Source organism: Lissotriton vulgaris, chromosome 6 (genome assembly GCF_964263255.1).
Source record: "Lissotriton vulgaris chromosome 6, aLisVul1.2, whole genome shotgun sequence".
Classification (NCBI taxonomy): domain Eukaryota; kingdom Metazoa; phylum Chordata; class Amphibia; order Caudata; family Salamandridae; genus Lissotriton; species Lissotriton vulgaris.
In genome coordinates, this window is record NC_141694.1 from 1,837,882,224 (window position 1) to 1,837,904,010 (window position 21,787).

Here is a 21,787-nt window from a genome sequence, read left to right on the forward strand (position 1 = left end):
CACAATATTACACTTCAGGCAAGAATTCTTTGTTTTATGATGCAACCATATACATATTTTTGCAACAAAGGAAAAGCAAAGTCATGATGGCCAGCCTATATTTTCGTATGTCTAGTTCGTGATAGATTACCCGGCCAGGCCCAGAACTACCATCAGATATCGATGCAACCCCAATAAAATCGGGCACCACCAACTGATCAGAAAAGCCAAGAAAACAGCATTCAAGGATCGACTTGACAACAACGCCCACAACAGCAAGGAACTTTTCAACATCGTCAAGGAATTTTCCAACCCCTCGGCCAATTCCAACGACATCACCCCCTCTCAAACCCTCTGCGACTCCCTAGCCTCTTTTTTCCACAACAAGATTGCTGACATCCACAACAGCTTTGACAACCAACCCGGAAGCCAACCCACCCTACCACCTGCTGACCATCTTCCCCCCGTAAACACCCTTAACGCCTGGAACCCAATCTCCACTGAGGACACCATCCGCCTGATGAATTCCATCCACTCTGGATCCCCCACAGACCCATGCCCTCACCACATCTTCAACAAAGCAGACTCCGTCATAGCTCCGCACCTCCGAGACGTCATCAACTGCTCCTTCAACTCCGCTACCTTCCCAGAAGACTGGAAACACGCTGAACTCACCGCCCTTCTGAAAAAACCAACAGCAGACCCCACCGAACTCAAAAACTACCGCCCCATCTCGCTTCTTCCATTCCCGGCCAAAGTCATCGAGAAAGCTGTCAACAACCAGCTCGCCGCCTTCCTCGAAGCCAACAAATCACTCGACCCCTCACAATCTGGCTTCCGAGCCAAACACAGCACTGAGACCGCCCTCATCGCAGCAACCGACGACATTCGAACTCTACTGGACAATGGAGACACAGTCGCCCTCATCCTCCTCGACCTCTCTGCAGCCTTCGACACAGTCTGCCACAGCACCCTTTTACAACGCCTCAGAAACATCGGAATCCAAGGAAAAGCACTGGAATGGATCACCTCGTTCCTCACCGGAAGAACCCAGAGGGTCCGCCTCCCACCATTCAAGTCCGAGGCCTCTGAAATCATCTGCGGCGTACCTCAAGGATCCTCACTCAGTCCCACCCTCTTCAACGTATATATGAGCCCCCTCGCGGCCATCGCACGCCATCACAACCTCAACATCATCTCTTACGCGGATGACACTCAACTAATCCTTTCTCTCACCAAGGACCCCAGCACCGCCAAAACTAACCTACACGAAGGAATGAAAGAAGTCGCCGATTGGATGAAACAAAGCCGTCTGAAACTGAACTCGGACAAAACAGAAGTCCTCATCTTAGGTACATCCCCATCTGCATGGGACGACTCCTGGTGGCCGGAAGCCCTCGGAAAAGCACCCATCCCGACAGACCACGCACGGAACCTAGGCGTTATCCTGGATTCTTCACTCTCAATGAACAGACAAGTCAGCGCCGTATCCTCTTCCTGCTTTAACATTCTTCGCATGCTTAGAAAAACATTTCGCTGGATCCCCTCCGAAACAAGGAAAACAGTCACCCACGCTCTAGTCACGAGCCGACTGGACTACGGAAACACCCTCTACGCAGGTACCACCGCTAAACTCCAGAAGAAACTACAACGAATCCAAAACGCCTCAGCCAGGCTCATATTAGACATCCCACGCAACGAACACATCTCTGGTCACCTTAAAGACCTCCACTGGCTACCCGTCAATAAGAGGATCACTTTCCGACTGCTTACCCACGCACACAAATCACTCTACGACATCGGACCAGATTGCCTCAACTCTCGACTGTCCTTCTACACCCCCTCCCGCCAACTTCGCTCTTCCAGCCAAGCCTTCGCCACTGTACCTCGCATCAACAAGACCACCATGGGAGGCAGATCCTTTTCATACCTGGCTGCCAAAACATGGAACTCACTCCCCGCTTACCTTCGCCTCACCCAGAATCACCTAGCGTTCAGAAAGCAGCTTAAAACGTGGATATTTGACAAATAATCCTCCTCCCCTTCCTAAGCGCCTTGAAACCCTCTGGGTATGTAGTGCGCTATACAAATTTTATGACTTGACTTGACTTGACTTGTAAAACTAGCCATAAACAAGAAAACAGGGACAGGTGTGTGTATGATAAAGCATGGTTTGTATGCAGTGAATGGTTTATGACATGTTGTGCCTTGATGTTAATCTCGCTCGGCCATTGGGTTGGGGACTGCCCGAACAGGTTTGGCTGGAGGCAGTGAAGGCAGCTCGCCCAGGTCAGAGAGGAGAAATGAAAGGTGGACGTGTCCTTTCAGCTTGAATTCGGCTTGGGTCAATTGACTATATGAGGGCGACCACAAGATGGATGCCGCTCACAAAATGGAACCCGAGGGTTCAACACAGGAAGTGCGATTTTAGGGGTATTCCCGTCACTCAATCGTGACGCAAAAGCACAGGCGTAATGTCCTGATCATTACCGGTCTGACGATACCAAATTCGTCATGGTATGAGGATATTTTCTGACACGAGTGTTGGACCTCGGTACCATATTACAGCAGGGCCCATAATTTTCAGAACCACAACGCTTCCCGCACTTTCCCGAAGTGTCCCCTGCCCAGCTTCGAGCTTTTTACGAAGCGTTTCACAGCATCTTTGGGCAGGCGTTCCCTATCGCCTTGAGCGGCAGCCAGAGGTGGGTGAGGAGGACTCGGAGGGGTTTGGAGACCCTTTAGCTGACCAGTTTGAGGAGCCGGACTGGCGAGAGGAACTGGGTGATGCCAGTGTTTTGGATACCTCCCCAGACCTCGGCATGCTCTCCCCCTATACCATGGCTGCAGAGGAGGGAGCTTCGTACGCAGTGGTGTTGCATAGGGCGGTTGAGGCCTTGGGCCTGGATTTTCCTGTGGTGGCAGTCAGGACTAACCTACTGACAGAAGTACTTCAACCAGCAGCGGTCTCTTTGGAGCCCCTGCTGCCTTTTAATAAAGCTTGGTCCAAGCCCAGCACAGGGGCTCCTGTGGATAGGATGATAGCCCGACGCCACCACCCGCCCCTGGCGGCCCACTTCTCCTCTCCCAACACCCTACCCTAAGAGCTTGGTGGTCCAGCCTGGTCTTCTAAGGAAGCATTCCCTACTGCACCCCCAGGTAGGAATCCAAGAAGCTGGACCACCTTGGGAAGAAGATGTTTTCTTCGCTAGCTTAGCACTGCGGTCGGTGAACACCACATGCCTCTTGGGCCGCTATTCCCATATGGTGTGGGATACGGTTGTGCAAGTGCTGCCAGAGTGCCCGGAGGATCCCCAGGCCATTCTCACCCGCTCAGTGGCAGAAAGTCGAGACGCAGCTAAGTTTGCCATTCGGTGTTGGCTGGATACCGCTGACTCTCTGAGCAGAACAGTTTACACGTTGGTAGCCTTGAGGCACTACGCCTGGTTGAGGACGTCTGTTCACTGGGGATATCCAATCCACCATTTTGGATATGCCCGTTGATGACCGTCGCCTGTTAGGTGACAAGGCAGACTCAGCGCTCAAGTGTTTCAAAGATTCTAGGGCTACAGCCAGATCCTTGGGCCTCGCAGCATCCTCTCACCCCCTGCAGTCCATCTTTCGTGGTTACCACATCCAGTTCCTCCCCATCTGGCCACAGGTCTGGGCAAGCTATCCAGCCTCCTCGTAGCCGCAGATGTGGGACCCAGCGACCTGGGTCTAGGGGCCAGCGCGCGGGCCAGTCCACCCGTTACCCCCCTGCAACAGCCTCCAAACCTGCCTTTCAGGGCCACCAGTTGCCAGGATCCGCCATCACCTCCCCCACTGGCAAAACATCACATTGGGTTTTGCAGATAGTCTGAAGGCGCTACTCCCTCCCCTTCGATTCCATGCCACCAGAACTCCATCGCATGTCGAAGGATCACTTGGCTTTACTCTGCCAAGAAGTTGCCGCTCTCTTGGCTTCTTGTCTCAAGGGAGCTATCGAAAGGGTCCTTGTGCAAGAAGAACAAAGGCCTGCATCCTATCTTGGGACTTGGGGCCCTCAACCACTTCCTCTGGAAGAAGAAGTTCACAATGCTCTCATTGGCTTAGGTCCTGTCTGCCCTCGATCCCGGAGACTGGATAGTGGTGTTGGACTTGCAGGACACCTATTTCCACATCCCTGTCCTGCCAGCCCACAGGCAATACCTAGGGTTCACGGTAAGCCACAAGCATTTTCCGTTTACCGTTCTCCCCTTTGGCCTTACCAGCGCCCCTCGGGTGTTCACGAAATTGATGGCAGTGGTTGCCGCTCATCTGTTCAGATCAGGGGTTCTAGGCTTCCCCTGTCTCGACGACTGGCTGTTGAAGGTGAGCTCTCCCCAGGTTTCTGTCCAGACTATGGCGTTCCTCCTGCACTTGCTGAGGTTCACTATCAACAAAGTCACACATGATTCCCTCTCAGAAGCTCCTTTTCATCAGAGCAGTACTGGATACAGCACAGTTTCGGGCTTATCCACCCAAACAGCGAGTCGAGGATATTCAAGCTATGATTCCAATGTTTCAGCCTCTATCCTGGATTTCGGTGAGATGACCCTAATCCTGCTGGGCCTATGGCCTCCTGCATCCTGCTGGTGGATCATGTCAGGTGGCATATACGGGACAAAGCAGTGGGACCTGAAGTTCCAGTGGGCGCTGCCTCAAGGGAATCTTTCCGATGTCGTCCAGATCTTGGACGGTACTGCACATCAATTGCAGTGGTGGCTAACGAACCAGGATTGGGTCAGCAGCAGATCCCTCTCCCTTACCCAACCAGAGTTCACAATAGTGACGGATGGTTGGGTAAGGGAGAGGGATGAGGCGGCCACTTGCGAGAGGCGTAGATCAGGGGTCCAGTTATCTGGCGGAGTCCAGTCTCCACATCAACCTTTTGGAGCTCCGGGCAACCCATCTTGCACTGAAGGCATTTCTTCCTTCTGTCAAAGTAAGAGTAGTGTAGGTGTTCACAGACGACACCACTGCCATGTGGTACTGCAGCAAACCGGGCAAGGTTGGATCGTGGACCCTATGTCAAGAGGCTCTCCGCCTTTGGCATGGCTGGAACATCAGGGCGTATCCCTGGTGGTTCAACACCTGGCAGGCTCACTGAACGTCAGGGCGGACTAACTCACCCGCCAGTGCATGATGGATCATGAATGGCGTCATCACTCTGAGGGGGTGCAAGGTCTCTTTTGGCAGTGGGGAGAACCTTGGCCACCGAAGAGAATGTGCAATGTCAGCAGTTCTGCATGTTGGAGTTTCAAAGGCGGCACTCGCTCAACGACCCTTTTCATCGCGAGTGGAATTGCGGCCCCCTGTACGCCTTTCTGCCTATACCACTTCTGCCCAGAGTGCTGAAGAAGATCTAGCGTGACCAGGCTCAAGTCATTCTTGTGCTCCGGACTGGCCACAAAGAGTCTGGTACCCCAAGCTCTTGAGCATGGCCATCGATCCTCCGAACAAACTTCCTCTTCAGGAGGATCTTCTTTTGTAGCAGCAGGGGACGGTCCTCCAACCGAACCTGTCCAGCCTTCACCTCCTTGTGTGGAGATTGAGCGGCGACAGTGGACAGCTTTCGACCTTCCTCCCGAAGTCTGTAATGTCATCTTGGCAGACAGGCATCACTCCACTAAAAAGGTAACTGCCTGTAGATGGAACAAATTTGTGGCATGGTGCACAGCAAAGGCTGTGGATCCCCTTTCTGCCCCTCTTTCAGAGGTTCTCCTCTTCATTCTATCTTTAGCCCAGCAGGGCTCTGCTCTTAACCCCTTCGCTGCGGGGGTAATTCCCCCACAGTGCGGGGGAAGCAGGGGATGAGCACGGCACCGCCGTGCTCGTGACGAGCCCAGCTCGTCATGAGTCACAGTGGAGCTGTGCACATCACGAGCTGGGCTTATCACAACCCCGCCCACTGATTAATTCTCCCTTACAAGCAGGGAATTAATCGCGTGTGGGCGGGACGCAGCCGTTATGACGAGCCCAGCTCGTCATGAGCACAGCTCCACTGAGACTCATAACGAGCTGGGCTCGTCATGAGCGTCGAAGAGGTTAAAGGCTACCTTTCGGCCATATTAGCCTTTCTGCGCCTTCCTGATCAGCCTTCTCTTTTCAAGTCTCCAATTGTAAATAGATTTCTAAAGGGCATTACTCCTCTCTTTCCTCCCACTCCTTTCATAATGCCCCAGTGGGACTTGAGTCTTGTTCTTACTTTCCTTCTGTGTGCTCCCTTCGAGCCACTACATAATTGTCCTCTTCGTCTTCTTACCTTGAAGACCGCTTTCTTGCTTGCCATTACATCTGCTCTCAGGTTGAGTGACCTGCAGGCTCTTTCCTCCAAGCCTCCTTTTCATGCAGTTCATCCGCACAAAGTGGTCCTTCACACCAGGCCCTCTTTTCTGCCCAAAGTGGGGACCTCTTTTCACATAGGTCAGACCATCACATTGCCCACCTTCTTCCCGACTCCGCACTCTTCCAAAGAGGAGGAGAGACTCCACCATCTGGACCCAAAACGTGTGCTGTCCTTCTACCTTGACCACACTAAAGATTTTCAGGTGGATGATCAACTGTTCGTGCGTTATGTGGGCGCCAAGAAAGGTCGGGCCGTGCACAAATGTACCATCTCTCGACGGGTTATTCTATGCATCAAAATCTGCTCTTCTTTGGGGAAAAATGAACCTCCAGTAGGACTGCGTGCCCACTCCATGAAGGGCGACTGCAGCCTCTACTGCTTTGGGACGTGGAGTTCCATTGATTGACATCTGCCAGGCAGCCACTTGGGCATCCCTGCACACGTTCAAAAAACATTACTACCTGGGTAGCCAAGTCCGGAGAGACGGCTTTTTTGGCTGTTCTGTTCTCCAGGACTTTCTGGTGTAAACTTAGTTCGCAGACCCACCTCTGGGGTTGGTTTTGTTGGGTTATCTAATCTAAGGTAAGGAATCTAGAACTAATGGTCTTTCAGATGAACAAGTTACTTGCCTTCGGTAACAATGTATCAATAAGATACATTAGTTATAGATTCCTTACCGCCCCACCCATCCTCCCTGTTCTGCGAACTGACTTCTAGGGATTTGGACTCCCTTCCATGGCCCTAGCTTTGTGCACCAGTGGTCAGTGTCTTAAATGGCTCTGCACTTCTGGCCTGGAAGGTCGTGTCAGAACTGACGTCAGCGCGCATGGGTGGCGTCTAAGTAGGCACCGCAACATCATCCGAGCGACCACGTTGCAGACGACAGACGCAGAGTCGACCGACGCCACCAACCGACGTGCAGGGGTACTGCTACAGAAAAATTCTCCAGATCCAGTCTGACTCCTGGGGGTAATTCTAAGGTAAGGAATCTATAACTAATGTATGTCTCTTCCAGATACATCGTTACCGTAGGTAAGTAACTTGTTCGACACGCAGATACTTCTGAAATTGAAAGTCCAGAGGCCATTGAAAAATCTAAAATCTTCAGTTTCCTCCGAGACTTTGCATGCATATATAGATAATCATCTATAGAGACATCATTATGAATATGTACATATATAAAGATATATAGGTATACCCTTCATATGGGGATGTCACTATTATATGTATGTATATGTGAACACATTTATATATATGTATGTTTGTATGTCTACATAAGTTTACAAAACAAAAAAAATGTTCCATATGTAACAAGAAATGTATATTTATACATTACATCCTTCAGTATCTCGTATTTAGAAAATATATATGTAGATTAGTGTCAGCATTTAGGTTTCTGCTCTTTTCTAGGGTGATACATATGCATCGCAGTAGAGTTTGTAAGTCTGATTAAAGGGAAATGTAACTATAATAGAATTGCATAACAATATAGTTGATATAAAATCCTGTATATACACTCTATATACACAGCATCCATGGGTATGTCCAAACATGTGACTATTATTACGTGCATCTACATATATATAGGGCACAGATATAAAGGGATTTAGTCCTTGTACATCAGTATTGAGAGGTATAATGCTTGTATGTGAATGCTATGTATGTTACTATACCCATAAGTAGATCTAGATGTGTGGGTATGTCTGTATATGTGTGTGTTTTATTTTAGTTATTGCACAAAAGGAAAATAAATACAATAAAGTTATGTATTTTGCCTTATATATTTGTGTGTATGTGTATATATATATATGTGTGTGTGTGTGTATATATATATATATATATATATATATATATATATATATATATACACACACACACAAAAATATATATAATGCAAAATACATAACTATTGTATTTATTTTTGCATTTTTGCTAAAACTAAAATAAAATACACATATATAGTTATATATATATCCTCCAAAAACACTCCCCGAACCTCCACGCTGGCGAACAGAAAGAGACAGACCCGGATAATTATGGCAGGTAAGATATTTTATTGTCCTCTCACTCCATGACGCATTTCGAGCACCCTGAGCCCTTGTTCACACATAGAGAACACAATCCGCCATTACAATTTTAAATGCTGGGTATCCACCCCCCTGTGTCACATGACAAATGTAATGGAAGAACCACTATGGTACAGGCACATAACGCATTATATCCAACTATTCAATGTGATCCCAGTATATTTGTGTGTGTGTGTGTGCGCCTGTGTATGTGTGTGTTTTATTTGAGTTATAGCAAAAAGGGAAAATAAATACAATAAAGTTATGTATTTTGCATTATATATTTGTGTGTGTTTGTGTGTGTATATATATATATATATATACACACACACAAAAATATATATATTAAATGCAAAATACATAACTCTATTGTATTTAGTTTCGCAGTTATGCTAAAACTAAAATAAAACACACACAATATATATATATATATATATATATATATATATATATATATATATATATGCATCTTCTTTTCATAACATATAAGTGGAGTGTGGCTTCAGGCTTCTTTCTATGAAAACACATGTATGGGCCATCAGGCGCTGACTTCTTGACAGTCTAGACCTCCTGGTTTTCTCCACCATTTTATTGTTTCACTGCCCATTTGTCAACCTATTCTCTGCCAGCTGTCTGATCTGTAAAAGAGTGCAATTTTGTCCCATACAGTATTTTCAGTTTGGCTAGAAATAAAAGCTTTCCTGGACTTCATGACAGTGTAACAGCAATTTTTTTTAATATAATGATCAAAGGATTTACTTTGTCTCCAGGAACCTGTTGCATTATTGCTGTTACACTGTCATGACGTCCAGGAAAAGAAACTTCTTATTACCCTGGCAGCTGTAGGGTTCCTTCTGGCTTGTAGGTTGAAAGAAGTGGTCTCAGTTCCTGTGGTTAAGTGGTCTAACCACTTAAGCACGTAGTGGGTGGATGCCATTTCAACATAGAATAATTTGTAGAGGCGCTTCTGCACCACCTGGATGCTGAGCCATGCCTCAAGATAGAGCTCCCTGCTTGGACCCTCAGCCTTCACAGAGAGTCCAATTATTTGCTTGTTATTCTGTCTAGATCGCCCTTTTTGGTCTTCCGAACAATATTCCAAATAACGAGCATGCTCCTTAAGGTGTGAGATGTATTTCTGCATGTCTTGTATTGATGGTGTCATTACCACCAGGGTAATTTTAACCTCAGCGACTCTGCCGAAGAGCTTTTACTGGTCTATTCTATGGATTTTCAGTTCAGCAGATACTGTTTCAATCTTCAATTCGAGGACCTCCCTTTTTACCCATTGGTTGGCAGGATGATGTCCAGCCTGTCCTGTTTTTGGGATGGTGGACCTATCCATTGTCCGTGGTGCAAGGTGTTTAATAGAGATCCCAGAAAGCTGAATTGTCCATAGATGTGGCATTTTGGACCTTGGCAATCGAAGTCCCCTATTAATATAATGTGAAAGCAATAGTCAGCATAAGGTGGGGTCCCCCCCTACAGCGGCCCACCATGAAAAGCAACTCTACTGTTTCTTTACTGAAATTTGCGCTTGTCCGCTTACAGTTTATGGGTCTGCAAAAGAGGAGGAATTAACACAAGTACTTAATTTCCTAAAGAATAGGAGCCAAGGTCCAAAGTTTTGCTTAGAAGTCCATGCACTATGCTATTTATTGGTTGTATCCAGGCTGCAAAGTCTTGATTTGTTCTACCTTATGTCTCTTTTATCCACCACCAGATACTCTTGTCCCCTTTATCTCACTCTTGCAGGTATTTTCTTCGGTCGTCTATCATTTTCAGTCCTATTCTTCCTCTTACTTTCCTCCTTGAATGATTTTTTGTTTTTTTGTTTGCTGTAAAAGTTTGATGAGGAAAAGTAAGTGCCAGTCCCCAAACATGAGTGTGGTGATCCCCACCTGCAGACACTGGCTCAAATTAAGCGCTGCCACTGGGCCTACTTAGTCACTGGCTCAAAATTAAGCACTGACACCATTGTTCCCTGAGCATGGCATCAGCGTCCATGTACAGCCATGTAAAAGTAGTTCTGCATTATAAGCAGGCAGGGGATTGGCTTATCTGTGTGCTTTACCTTTAATGACTCTACAACCTCTTGTCTATCCGTGGGCCTCAGACTTCTCTCAGCGCAGCACCATCTGTAACCAGGCCAGTGTTTATTCTGGGGCAAGGCTGAGAGACCCTGTGACACCCTAGAGCAGTGGTTACCAAACATTTTTGACCTGTGGCTCCTGTGACCTCTTTGCCGCGTCTTTCTATTATGTTACTTTTTTTTAGGATGATTGGGATGATGTAAGCCCGGGCCTTGGGACTTCTTCCATTTTAACTCCTAAAAATCATTGGGCTGAAGCTGATGAAGTTATTATAATCATACACGATGGATGTTTATTATATCTGAGGCCGCACCTCTAATTAAATATTCCTAGTTACACTTCTTTGCCCATGCCTTGTTAGAGAATCCTCTCAAACGTTTTTATCCCATTTACAGTACTAGATAGCACCCCTATGGATGTAGGCCCCATTGCCAAAGTGTTTCTGTGCTTGAAGAATATTTGCATGCACTTCCATTTCTACCCATGTCATATGTGCTAACACACCTGTCACTGCAGGGTGGCTCACGATTTTTTAAACCAAATAAACCTTTATTTTAGCCATCTTCCAAAAATTGGCTCCAATTTAATGCAAGCCAAATAAATTCCTCTGATTTCTAAAATGTTTCTATTATTTAAACGTCCCTCTTTCTCGCTTCCAAATGTTGGCATTATACCGTGTATGGTGTTTTACTTCCCTGTGCTCATAGAGAGAGCAGGCCAGTCTGGAAATGTGTGTGTACTGGAAGAAATAATGTGTCCTGGAAGTACCTATGGTTCAAGTACACATGTCAGTATTTATTAACACTTAATGTGTTTGAGAGACAGGACAACTTTACTTTCCTAATAACTTGCATTTGGTGTCAAATACATTTAGAAAAAAACTAAACTATCAGCAAGTCTAACAAAATAAATCCAGCATCTTCTGCTTACCTTGGAAGTGTTGGGACATGGAGATCCAGTGAAATAAGGAGGTCATCTCCCTCGACATGCCATCAATTAAGCACTACGTTTCCAGATTTATGCATGTCACTTACAAATCATCTACATCATGTGTTAAGTCTAACTAATTTAACAGAAGCCAATAACCCTTTCAACATTGTCTAGGTTGAGAGACAATGCACTTGGTTGTTTCCTTGACCGTGCAAGAGCAGAACACCCTGCCTCATGTTGCCCTTCTGTCTTCACTTTTCTGTGAGAGCCCAATACTTTTCTTAGATCCTGTTGCCTCTTGTTCTTTGTAGTTTACCTGAGGAATCATCCTCCTGGCCGTCTAGAATTTAATCTCAGAAACTTCCATATTCATTATTTGTAGTGAATAATTTGTCAGGGTTAAACAGTGTGGATAAAGGACTTGGCCCTACTTACATTGTTCCAGCTATGGCGGCAGCATGGCACAGATTTAGTTGTTCTCATTTTGTTCAATCTGTGCCGAGCTCTTCCCTGGCCTGTGGTTCGTGCATAAAACACATTTTATATATGTCTCTACAAGCTAACTTTGTTTCATCAACTCTGTTCTACTCCATGCTCCCCATTAACACTGCTGTCACATCTAGCATGAGACCTTCGATCTAAAACAGTAGTATCTAATGGGTGTAAATTGTGGTCCTTGAAGGAAGAAAGGAAACACGTTGTTAAGAAAAAAAAAGTAGGATGGAGAAGATGGAGAAAAGAAGGAAAAATTAACAAAAGAAAGATGGAGAAGACAGAACGAAATGTAGCAAGAAAGATAAAATGAACTAAAGATGATTGATGGAAAGAAGGAAAAGAAATGAGAATATTTAATGTTTTGTTTTCTTGGCTCCAATATTCACCCACAATCAGCGAACATATGGCTCTGCTTTCTATTGCATTTGTTGTAAATATTAGTCACTGTCATGCGAAATTTGAGCCTTTGTTTAAGGGATGAAATACAGTTAGTAAGTGGCAAAAAATGGTTGAGTTAGTCAGTAAAAAAAAGCTTTATTCGATTCAACGAGCAAATCATAACAGGACATAGACAAATACAAATTCATTAAAAATATTTAAAAACATCGATGGAGGTGTATTGATCATCAAGAAATACATCAAAAACTGTCTAGTCTGTATTGAGTTGCAGATGGAATTGAGTTGAGGGAGAATTTGTATAGCGCTACTTTACCCGTAGGCGTCAAGGCGGACAACTTTGCTTTTTGTTGCATGTATCTTGACACTTTAGTCTGCATTTTCTTCCACAATTTCAAATCCAATCTGTTATCAGAGCCTTTCCTATATTCCGCTCTTCTGAATGTATATAGGTTCAAGGTTTTCATTAGAGATGTAGATCTTACAGTGAGATCTACAATATATGAAATACATCAATTAATACAACTTTAAAAAAGAGCTAAAAAATGTAAACATTCTACAACACATTAATTTATTGACTCAGCAATTTATCATCTCCATAGCAGCTTTAGCTGTTTTAATTCCATATTTTTTGAAAGTGGTTTTAAAAACCTTTTGGTAGTATTCGATAGTCTGGAAATCATTATAAAGTAAGATGCAAATTCCTGCCTTCCAAACTACATTCTGCCATGCATCCGTCATAGTTTTTAGCGGTACACATTTCAAAGTACATATACATCCTTGCATCCTCTGTTCCAGGTTCTACCCCAAATACACTTGGGAACTGCTGCCTGACTTGATTGAATCCCATTATGAAAATGGGGTGACCCAGTGGTCCTGGACCTGGGTTTAATGTGGTACAAAAAACAACGGTCCTAGACCTAATTTCAAGGATGAATGAATCGCAACCTTCAATAATAATATGGCAAATTATTCGGTGAGCCCAAATCTTATTGGTTCACAGTAATTAAATACAAACAGTTTATGAAAGTGCAACAACCAAAACCTTTTTCCTTTGCAAGGGTTTTATTCCATCATATTTAATGCAACAGTATAGTCTTTTCTGTACGTGACAATGAAAAACAGGGGAGAGGTTGCTCCAGGGGAACGTTCAGAAATAGAAAGGTGCTCTAGCTGTGTGAAGGGTGAATAGAATTCACATAGTGCGGGGAAAGAATTGGGTAAAATAGTTCATTCATTAGACTGATGGGTAATTCTCAGTCTTTGTTTTACCTGGCCAAATGTTATCATTTCCAAAACACTTTTCATTCTATTTTGAAATACACACTACAATTCTTGTGGGGCATGTTACAATCAGGGGCTGGTGGTCCAGGTTAGATGTATATGGGCGTTAACCTTTCCTTTCGTCTTGGGGCTCAAGGGATAGTTGGGTGCCTCAGCCTGCGGGTCTTCCTCAGGGCGGTGGGCGCAACCTGGGTGTAGGTGTAGTGTCTTAGTTACACACCCTCTAATCCTTGCTGGGTTGGGGAGTCCTCTTGTTTATGTTAAGCACAGTGTGCCTCCCCATCCATGGGTGAGGGGTAAAGAACTGGCTAGTGGTTCCAGTGCAATCCATGCTGGAGCTGTACAGACAGAAAATCTGGTGCATGTAGTTCACCCGAGATGCTGGCAGTTTTATTTATATTAACCTTTAGGAACTGAGCGTCTGAGTAAGATAAGTTATTGAGACATTTCAGTAGGGCTTTGGGAGACTGGTCAAGCAGAACAATTTTACCTGCATAAAGGAGTGTCCCTAAAGGATATGAGTCTAATTTTGGGGCATCACCGGCAACCTTACTCAACACATCGGGCAGATCTGACATATACAGTGAAAAAGTAGGGACCCCAACAGGCATCCTTGCTTCAAACCATTTCTATTACTTTCTAACATAGCATGACACCAGGTATTATACGTTTTAGGAGACCCCCTGGTATTCCCATGGCGCTCAACTTTTTGGTTCCACTTTTCACTTTTACATTTGTTGTAAATATTAGGCACTGTCTTTAAAATTTGTACCATTTTTTTAAGGGATGATATATACAGTCAGTAAGTGGCAAGAAAATGATTGAGTTGCAGATGGACAACTTTACTTTTTGATACATGTATCATTACATTTTAGCCCCTTCGACGCTCATGACTGAACGGTTCCGTCATCAGCGTCGGTTGGGCTGTGCTGATCACGGAACCGTTCCATCACGACCACGCCCGTTTTCGAATCTTCAGCACAGCGCGAAAATTTGCGCCGTGCTGAAGCGGTTAATCTGCATTTTCTTCCACAATTTCAATTCCAATCGTTTATCCAAGACTCCTAAAATTCCACTCGTCTGAATTTGTTAAATTAATATAAAGCTGTAAGGCTGAAATCCAGGCTATTCGGTGATCTTGCCCTATGAAAGATGCTCAACTTACCTTGCAGTGCATCATTTATTTTTACATGGAAGTAACATAGCTAAGTTTTCAGATAGTGTGTGACATTTCTATGATTTCTGTGTACTTGTGACATTCCACTACTAAATGTGTGACACTTTGACACTTTTTTATGAGTAAGTTAATTACCAGTATTTGGGTACCTCACAGTGAGGATTTTCTATTGCATCTAGATGTATCCCACAACTCAGTAAGGGTTTTCTATTGCATCTAGAAGTATCATACAACAATGTACATACACCAAGTAGAAGCATGTCTCAAGTGGTGGACTAACAATAAAGACGAAGGACAGAAGCAGCTCACCACAGCTCTGAGAGATCCGTCCCTTCACTGAGCATTCCGTCCGTGCTTCACACTCTCGACGCCCTTTCTGCACAGCTCCCTCATCTTCTATGAAACTGGACTGTCCGTTGGCTCATTGCTGCAGGGATTACTCCATTATCTTTTTTTCATCAGTGGCAGCCAATTCCCTCAAGCTTCCCGTCGGTCTTTGCTTCTAGCAGAACTTCAGGCCTTGTTCCCAAACAGAAAAGTGATTATTAAAGACACTGACTCACAAACTCTCCCCGGTTCATGGCTGTGGACCCTTGTCATTAGTCGGTGAGAAATCTCTGGAACACCGACTTTGAGCTTCTGTCCCGTATTTATCCTAGTTTTGTAAATGCAGATGTGTATCCCAGAGCTCATCTCTGTTTTGGGTAAAGTCTGGTTTCATGGAAGTGGGATGGACACACACACACACACACTCGCACTCCTGCCACCTTCTCGCACCTCCGATTTCCTCCTCCCACCTCCCTTCCCCCTCCTCCTCCCTTCTTCCTCCCACCTCTGTTCCTCCCTCTGTAAAACAATGGCACAAAAAATAGCGGGTCATCTCTTCCTGGCTACTACAAAAAATATCTTTAGTGCACCTCTGGGGAAGAATAAAGAAGGCGAGAGATAGGGGCTGCGCTCTTCTAATGGGGCTTCTGTATCACTTCAGAGCGTCTAGTAATGTTCCTTACTTTTCCACCAAATCGTATCCCGGTCTGTCAGACTCACCCATACCTCCATATTGTCAGCTGTACACATATAAGGGAGTCCCAAATGGATTCTTGCCTGTACACAGCTAAACACCACATACATGCTCCATTACCACTGTGCCTGCTTACTTAGAGCAAATATATCAGTGCCAATCTTGTCCTTTTTGGGTGGGAGTAAGGACCTGGTTGAAAGGAGCTGGCCGGCCTTTACAAACTGGAAAGGGCAGAAGGCAGTTCTCCTACTGAAGGCAACAGGTAAAAAAGGTCTCCTGCATCTACTGTAATCAGTTGCTAGTGCACCTGTCAGTTCCCCCGCAGCCCCCGGTGAGTTGACAGTATTTGATATTTATTGAAATTTATATAGCGCAACTATCGCTCCGGGAGGAGCATCTTGGCGCTGAGCAGAACAGAGAGACTCTCATAGCGAGGCGTAGATCAAATGGCTGCGAGGACCGATGAATTAGACTGAGAGAAAATCCAGGTCTTCAAGAGTTTCCTGAAAAGGCTTTCAGTGGGAGCGTGTCTGAGGTCGAGAGGGAGACCGTTCCATGCCCTAGCCGCCAAGAACGAGAAGGTTTTACCCCCTCTCGTTTTTAGCTTTATTCGAGGGACAGAAACCAAATTGGCTCCTGATGACCTCAGGCAGCGAGATGGAATATAGCGCGGAAAGCGCTTGGTCAGATAGGAAGGGCCAGTGTTCCTGGTGGCTTTGAAGACCGTGACAAGAAGCTTGAAAAGAATTCGTTTGTGGAGGGGCAACCAGTGGAGAGTGTTGAGGGCTGCAGAGCCAGAGGACCTTCTTGGAAGTTTAAGTACAAGCCTGGCTGCTGCGTGTTGGACGCTCTGCAGTTTCTTAAGGGAAGACTTTTTTATTCCTGCCAAGAGGCCATTACAATAATCCAGCCGGGATAGGATCAAGGCCACCGCGACTGATTTCCTGGCTGAAATAGGAAGGAAGTCAAAAAATTTCTTCAGTTGTCTGATGAGGCTGAAGCAGCACCCAGCAGTAATGCGCACATGATCGTCAAAACTGTCACTGTCAGAATAGAGGAGGACACGTGGTGAGTTTCTCCAGACTGCAGACTCGCTCTGGACCTCATGATATTTAACAAAAGATCCTCATAGCACATGGATCATTGTCATGCATGTTAAGCTGCAAAAAAAGAATTACAGAGAAATGCTGCAAGGGAAACTTAGGGCAGGGTTCATAGAGTCCCAAACCGCACAGAGGGCGTTTCCATGCCAACAAAAACTGTAATGAATGTCCCCTACTTCGGCTAAAACCATTTGAATATTCTTTGCCCTTTTTTATATAATACAATGCAAACATGGAATATTTGAGTATCCCAAAGAGGTGTGCATTGACTGCAGTATTGTGGTTGATTTTGTGTGCTGAGGCTTTCAGACCTCATCAACTTTTGTGAGATTATGGCTCCTAGTGTTCCTAGTAATTAATACAATTGGTACTGTAGGTCTTACGCATGGGTCCTTCATAGCAGGAGATGTGTTTTGACTGCAATATCGAGATTGATTGTGTGTGCCCAATCTTTCAGGCTTCTTAAAGGTAATAAAAAAACCTATTATGGTAGGTCTCGCACATATCCTTCAAAAAGTTAATATATGCCACTGTAGTGGCAGGTCTGGGGCATCCCACCACCAGAATTGTTTGGTCGCATAATCCTTGATCTTTTAGTACTCCATAAATACGTAGTGATTGTGCCTTGTTATTCATAACGCAATGTCTTTGGGACACCAATAATTGGCAGTTGCATCATAAACAGTTGTTTAGGAAAAATACTACTTTCATTGTAATTGATTTCAACTGTCAATGATAAATGTTAGGTTCCTCCCGGGTTCAGTTCTTATTGTATGTGATTTAACTTAGCCATGTAACTTATCTTGTCTAATTCAGTTAACTCCCCGGTATTTTACCTTAGTTTAAACCAAATCTGTATATTTTGAGTTTGTGATTTGAAATCAAACAGTGAGCATTGCACAATGAGACCAATCTGACCGGCAGGTGATTGATGCTACCTACTTTATTTCAGAACATGAACGAAGCGTCGGCCAGTTAAGCTTCTATGAGCCCCGTTACGTATGTGACACTTTGCATTGTCACTTCTAGGTTTCTTAATCTGTCACTCCTTTCTCATGCAGGAAGGATTTGCACCTCCAGAAGACGAAGACGTTGAAGAAAACCAGCAAGATGACCAAGACGAATACTAACCTTGACATTTACTCATCTCTGTTTCCAAGCTCTTGTCATGCCATGAACAAATTTGTTTTACCCTTAGCCGCCCCTTCCAGTCGTTTGCAACATTAGAGGTTTGGTTGGTACAGCCTGCACTCTCTTACATTAGAACAGTTCAACAAAGCAAATAATTTCTTCTAAATTGGGCATATTCTACACACAACCCACTAACTTATTCCGTATCCTAAGAGAAGTATATAAATGTATATATCTAAGAATTCAGAATGTAAATAATACAGTTGGTGGCGGACAGGGCGGTGCACTTGTTTTGGTCTTTTAAAGGCTTGGTCCGATTTGTCCACGATTTACTGGTCTTTTATTTATTTTAGGTTCTCATCTTTGATGTGACCTTCAAAGTTTGTATACAGAAGGATTGGTTTGTTTGTTCCATTCTCTAAGTTTCCCCTTCATCTTTCACTCTTCACTCAACACACGCGCTGTCGTCCCCAGCTCCTTAGCAGCTTCTTTCAAAGCTATTGACAGCGTTATCTACGTCTCCACCCTTTAACTCTCCCAACTGGACAGACTGTATTATACTGAAAGATAAAAATAAGTTCATTTGTATATTTTATGGTATTGAATTTTACTTGCACTTTTGCCTGCTGTGTTCAGAATATTAAAAGTGGTGAAGTTGGTAAGGAGCTGCCCACCAGCATGTACTTTCTGCTGACGGTGACCATGGGTGACATATTCCAGAGCAGCCAGACTAACCTTTTGTAATGAATGGCATGCACTGAGGGATGGTATGCTCTCTTTTATCAGGGGCAAGACGGGAGGGGGGGCATTTTATGTTATTTATTAGACAATTAATGAAGGAAGACTGAATGCTTGTGATGCCTTGGGGTAGTGGGGTAGCAAGGGGAGAGGTCATTTCTGAAATTGTGTTCATTTTATTTATTTTTTTGCGGGGCTTTGATGGACACATTAGTGAATCCAGAGTTGTTGAAAGTGGCAAATGGTGGCATGAAGGAAGTGATGGGGACAGTGTTTAGGTATTGAATTGCTCAAGATGGAAGGTTCACAGAGCTACATGGGAAATTGGTAGTTCTATTCAGGAAGGCGAATCACGGTCCTCCAGTAGTCGCCTGTCTGTGCTGTCTCCTGCTGCTGCATGGTGTCTCGTCTTAGCGCTGCACTCGTTTCTGTTCTTGAGCCACATCCTGCAGCATCCATCCTCCTTCATTTCAAAGCACATTTAAATCAGAATGCAGGAGTCAGAAAGGATTTGCTGGTGGATTTTTTTCAAAGTTTGACGTTAAGTTATTTTGTTTTCAATTGGGAAAGAAGTGAGGCTTCTAGATCCAGGGCAGGGAATGTGTGTGCGTGTTTTTATTTTTTTATTTGTGCCACTTGGGCTTCATTAACACTGCATTGACAAAGGAAGCCACACAGTTACTGCCTAAGAAGACCACGCATTTGGTGCATTGCCCATCCGATTGGTATTGTGGCCATGGCACCCACTGCAGGGCAGAACTTGCATCTGTGCAAAGTTTTATTTCAAATAAACTTGTGTGGTCAAACATTGCAAATGGTTTTTTGTTCTTTTTGTATTAGACTTCTTTGCGGACTTGGGTAGGGTGAATGTGAAAGGGCAGAAACTTCTTGAATTTGAATTGGTTATCTCCACAATGTGCAGACTGGGCGAAGCAGTAATTATTTAAACCTTGGCATTCATATTATGAGTGTCTTGGTAATGACTTTACAAAACGATTGTCCAGTCCCTGTGCACAAACTGTTTTTGTAATGAAGAAGAAACTGTAGAATAACACAATATTCGTAGTAAAAAACTAATGATGGAGTCATCCCACATTACCCAGAGCAATGGCTGTCTGCGCTGTCACGGACACAATGTTGTCTGTTTTGGTGTTAACATGCACCAAACATTACAGTGTTTTGTCTATTTCTATGCAGAGACCGACTTGGTATTGATTCCTAGATCATGTACGAGCAGAACAGGACGGCCATGCTTACCCCCCGCCCCCCTTCAGCTCACAGGTTGTTAACCCCTCAAAATAGAAGGACCGTGTCAGACCTAAAATGTGACTAGGAGGAAACATCAAAGGATTCAGTTAGAGCAACATTTGTGTGCAACTCTGTACTACTTTTATGCAAGATTTAGGCACAGTAAGTTCTGCTCTTTCTTGATTTTCCTTCCACAGGAAAATTGTCAGGTAGCGGTCCGCTTGAATGAGAGCAGTAGCCTATCACCAGCCTGGCTTATGTGGTAGACTGCAGAGTGCCTCAGGACGCTGCAATGCTGTTGTGCTCCGCAGGCTCACCCCATCAACAAATTGTTCTCAGCAACTCTAGTGAGTCTATGCATACTAAAAAACATGTACTGGTGTACCCTCAATGCTGATTTGCAATTAGGTGAAGCGGGTCATATTGCAGCCTTAGTTAAAGGTAAGTTCAGTGTATAAAGCAACTGAGAATTTGCAGTTAAGTACACTCTTATGAATTTCCCCTCTTCAGATAGGAACCAGTGTGTTGTTTACTGAGCCTCCAAAAAACACCACACACATTTGAATTGCAAGTCTTTCCAATGGCCAGTGTACACTGTCTCAAGGCAAGAAGATGATATTTCTCCAGTATTTGGAGTGTCTTTCATAGATTCACATGCCTGAATCATTCCCCGTCGTCGGAGTGGGAGTCCCACGGTACATAAAAAAGCAATACAATGCCATAATAACATAGGAAAAACCAGTAATTCCCAACCAGGAAGTAAAGTAGCCAAAGCTACAGGAGAAAAAACTTCCAAACTCATGACTATCCTAGTCATTTTATATAGTCCAAACTACAGCCAATCAGGCAACAGCACCCACCAGAAGGTTTCCCCAGAGGGTCAGGCTCTTAGATTTTCTACCGCACGTCGTATTAAGGGAGTCTCCCTGAGCTCTGCTCAGTTTTCTTCTCAGCTACTAGTCCCTCTGAGTTAAATATCAAGTATCAAGAGGACGATCAGGATGATCAGCAATCACCTGAACATATGCCGTCCCCTGTAACAAGTGTCCCTGCCATGCATGTGCCGATCGCATTGCTCACCAACCTCCAATGCATGTTGGAGGCCTATAACAGACGGTTCCCACCATCAGAATCTACAGGCTCGGTGCCTCCTACACCTGCGACGGAAGCACCTTTACCAGACTTTCGACCTCCAAGGTCTCCTCCACCTCTGCCGTCCAATCAGCCTGAGGATCAACAGCTTTCAGATGAAGAAGACCAGAGAGAGGAAGGCGAAGTAGATGACATATCGGAGTGGGATGAATACCAAGTGCAAACTCCTTCTCCATCACCTCAGGCTGCCTCGGATTCACCACCAGTAGACGTGGGTGGTGTCCACCTCTTGATGGAACGGGCTACTAAGCTTTTGCATATTGATATGGAGCAGACAGAGCAAGAATGTTTTCTCTACGACTTTAAAGACCAGCCTAGAAAACAAGTCAAATCCATACCGATTTTTAACTTTATCTGGAAAGAGGGTATAAAGGTCATGTCTACTCCAGCATCTATTCCTCCGGTCTTGCCACGGATTGACAAGAAGTACAAGGCACCTGGAAAGTCACCTGCATGCCTTATAGGACAACCGAAACTGGACTCCGTTATTATCCAAGCGGCACAAAAGAGAGCTAGAAACCCTTCATCTCCAGTTGCAGCCCCAACGGACAAAGATGGCAGGCGCCTGGATGCCATTGGGAAACGCGTTTCAACGATGGTAGCT

General features: G+C 44.9%; 1 protein-coding gene across 4 annotated transcripts in view; it reads left to right on the forward strand.

Moving 5' to 3' along the window:
- The window catches only part of MAPRE3 (microtubule associated protein RP/EB family member 3), an 832,303-nt gene extending 812,705 nt beyond the window's left edge, over nt 1–19,598 (forward strand). For all 4 annotated transcript variants that reach the window (XM_086928121.1, XM_086928120.1, XM_086928118.1 and 1 more), the window contains one exon: nt 17,976–19,598. In XM_086928121.1, coding sequence (XP_086784247.1) covers nt 17,976–18,044 — 69 coding nt within the window. In that variant the 3' untranslated portion in view covers nt 18,045–19,598. The remainder of the gene's footprint in view (nt 1–17,975) is intronic.
- Nucleotides 19,599–21,787: the final 2,189 nt, after the last annotated feature.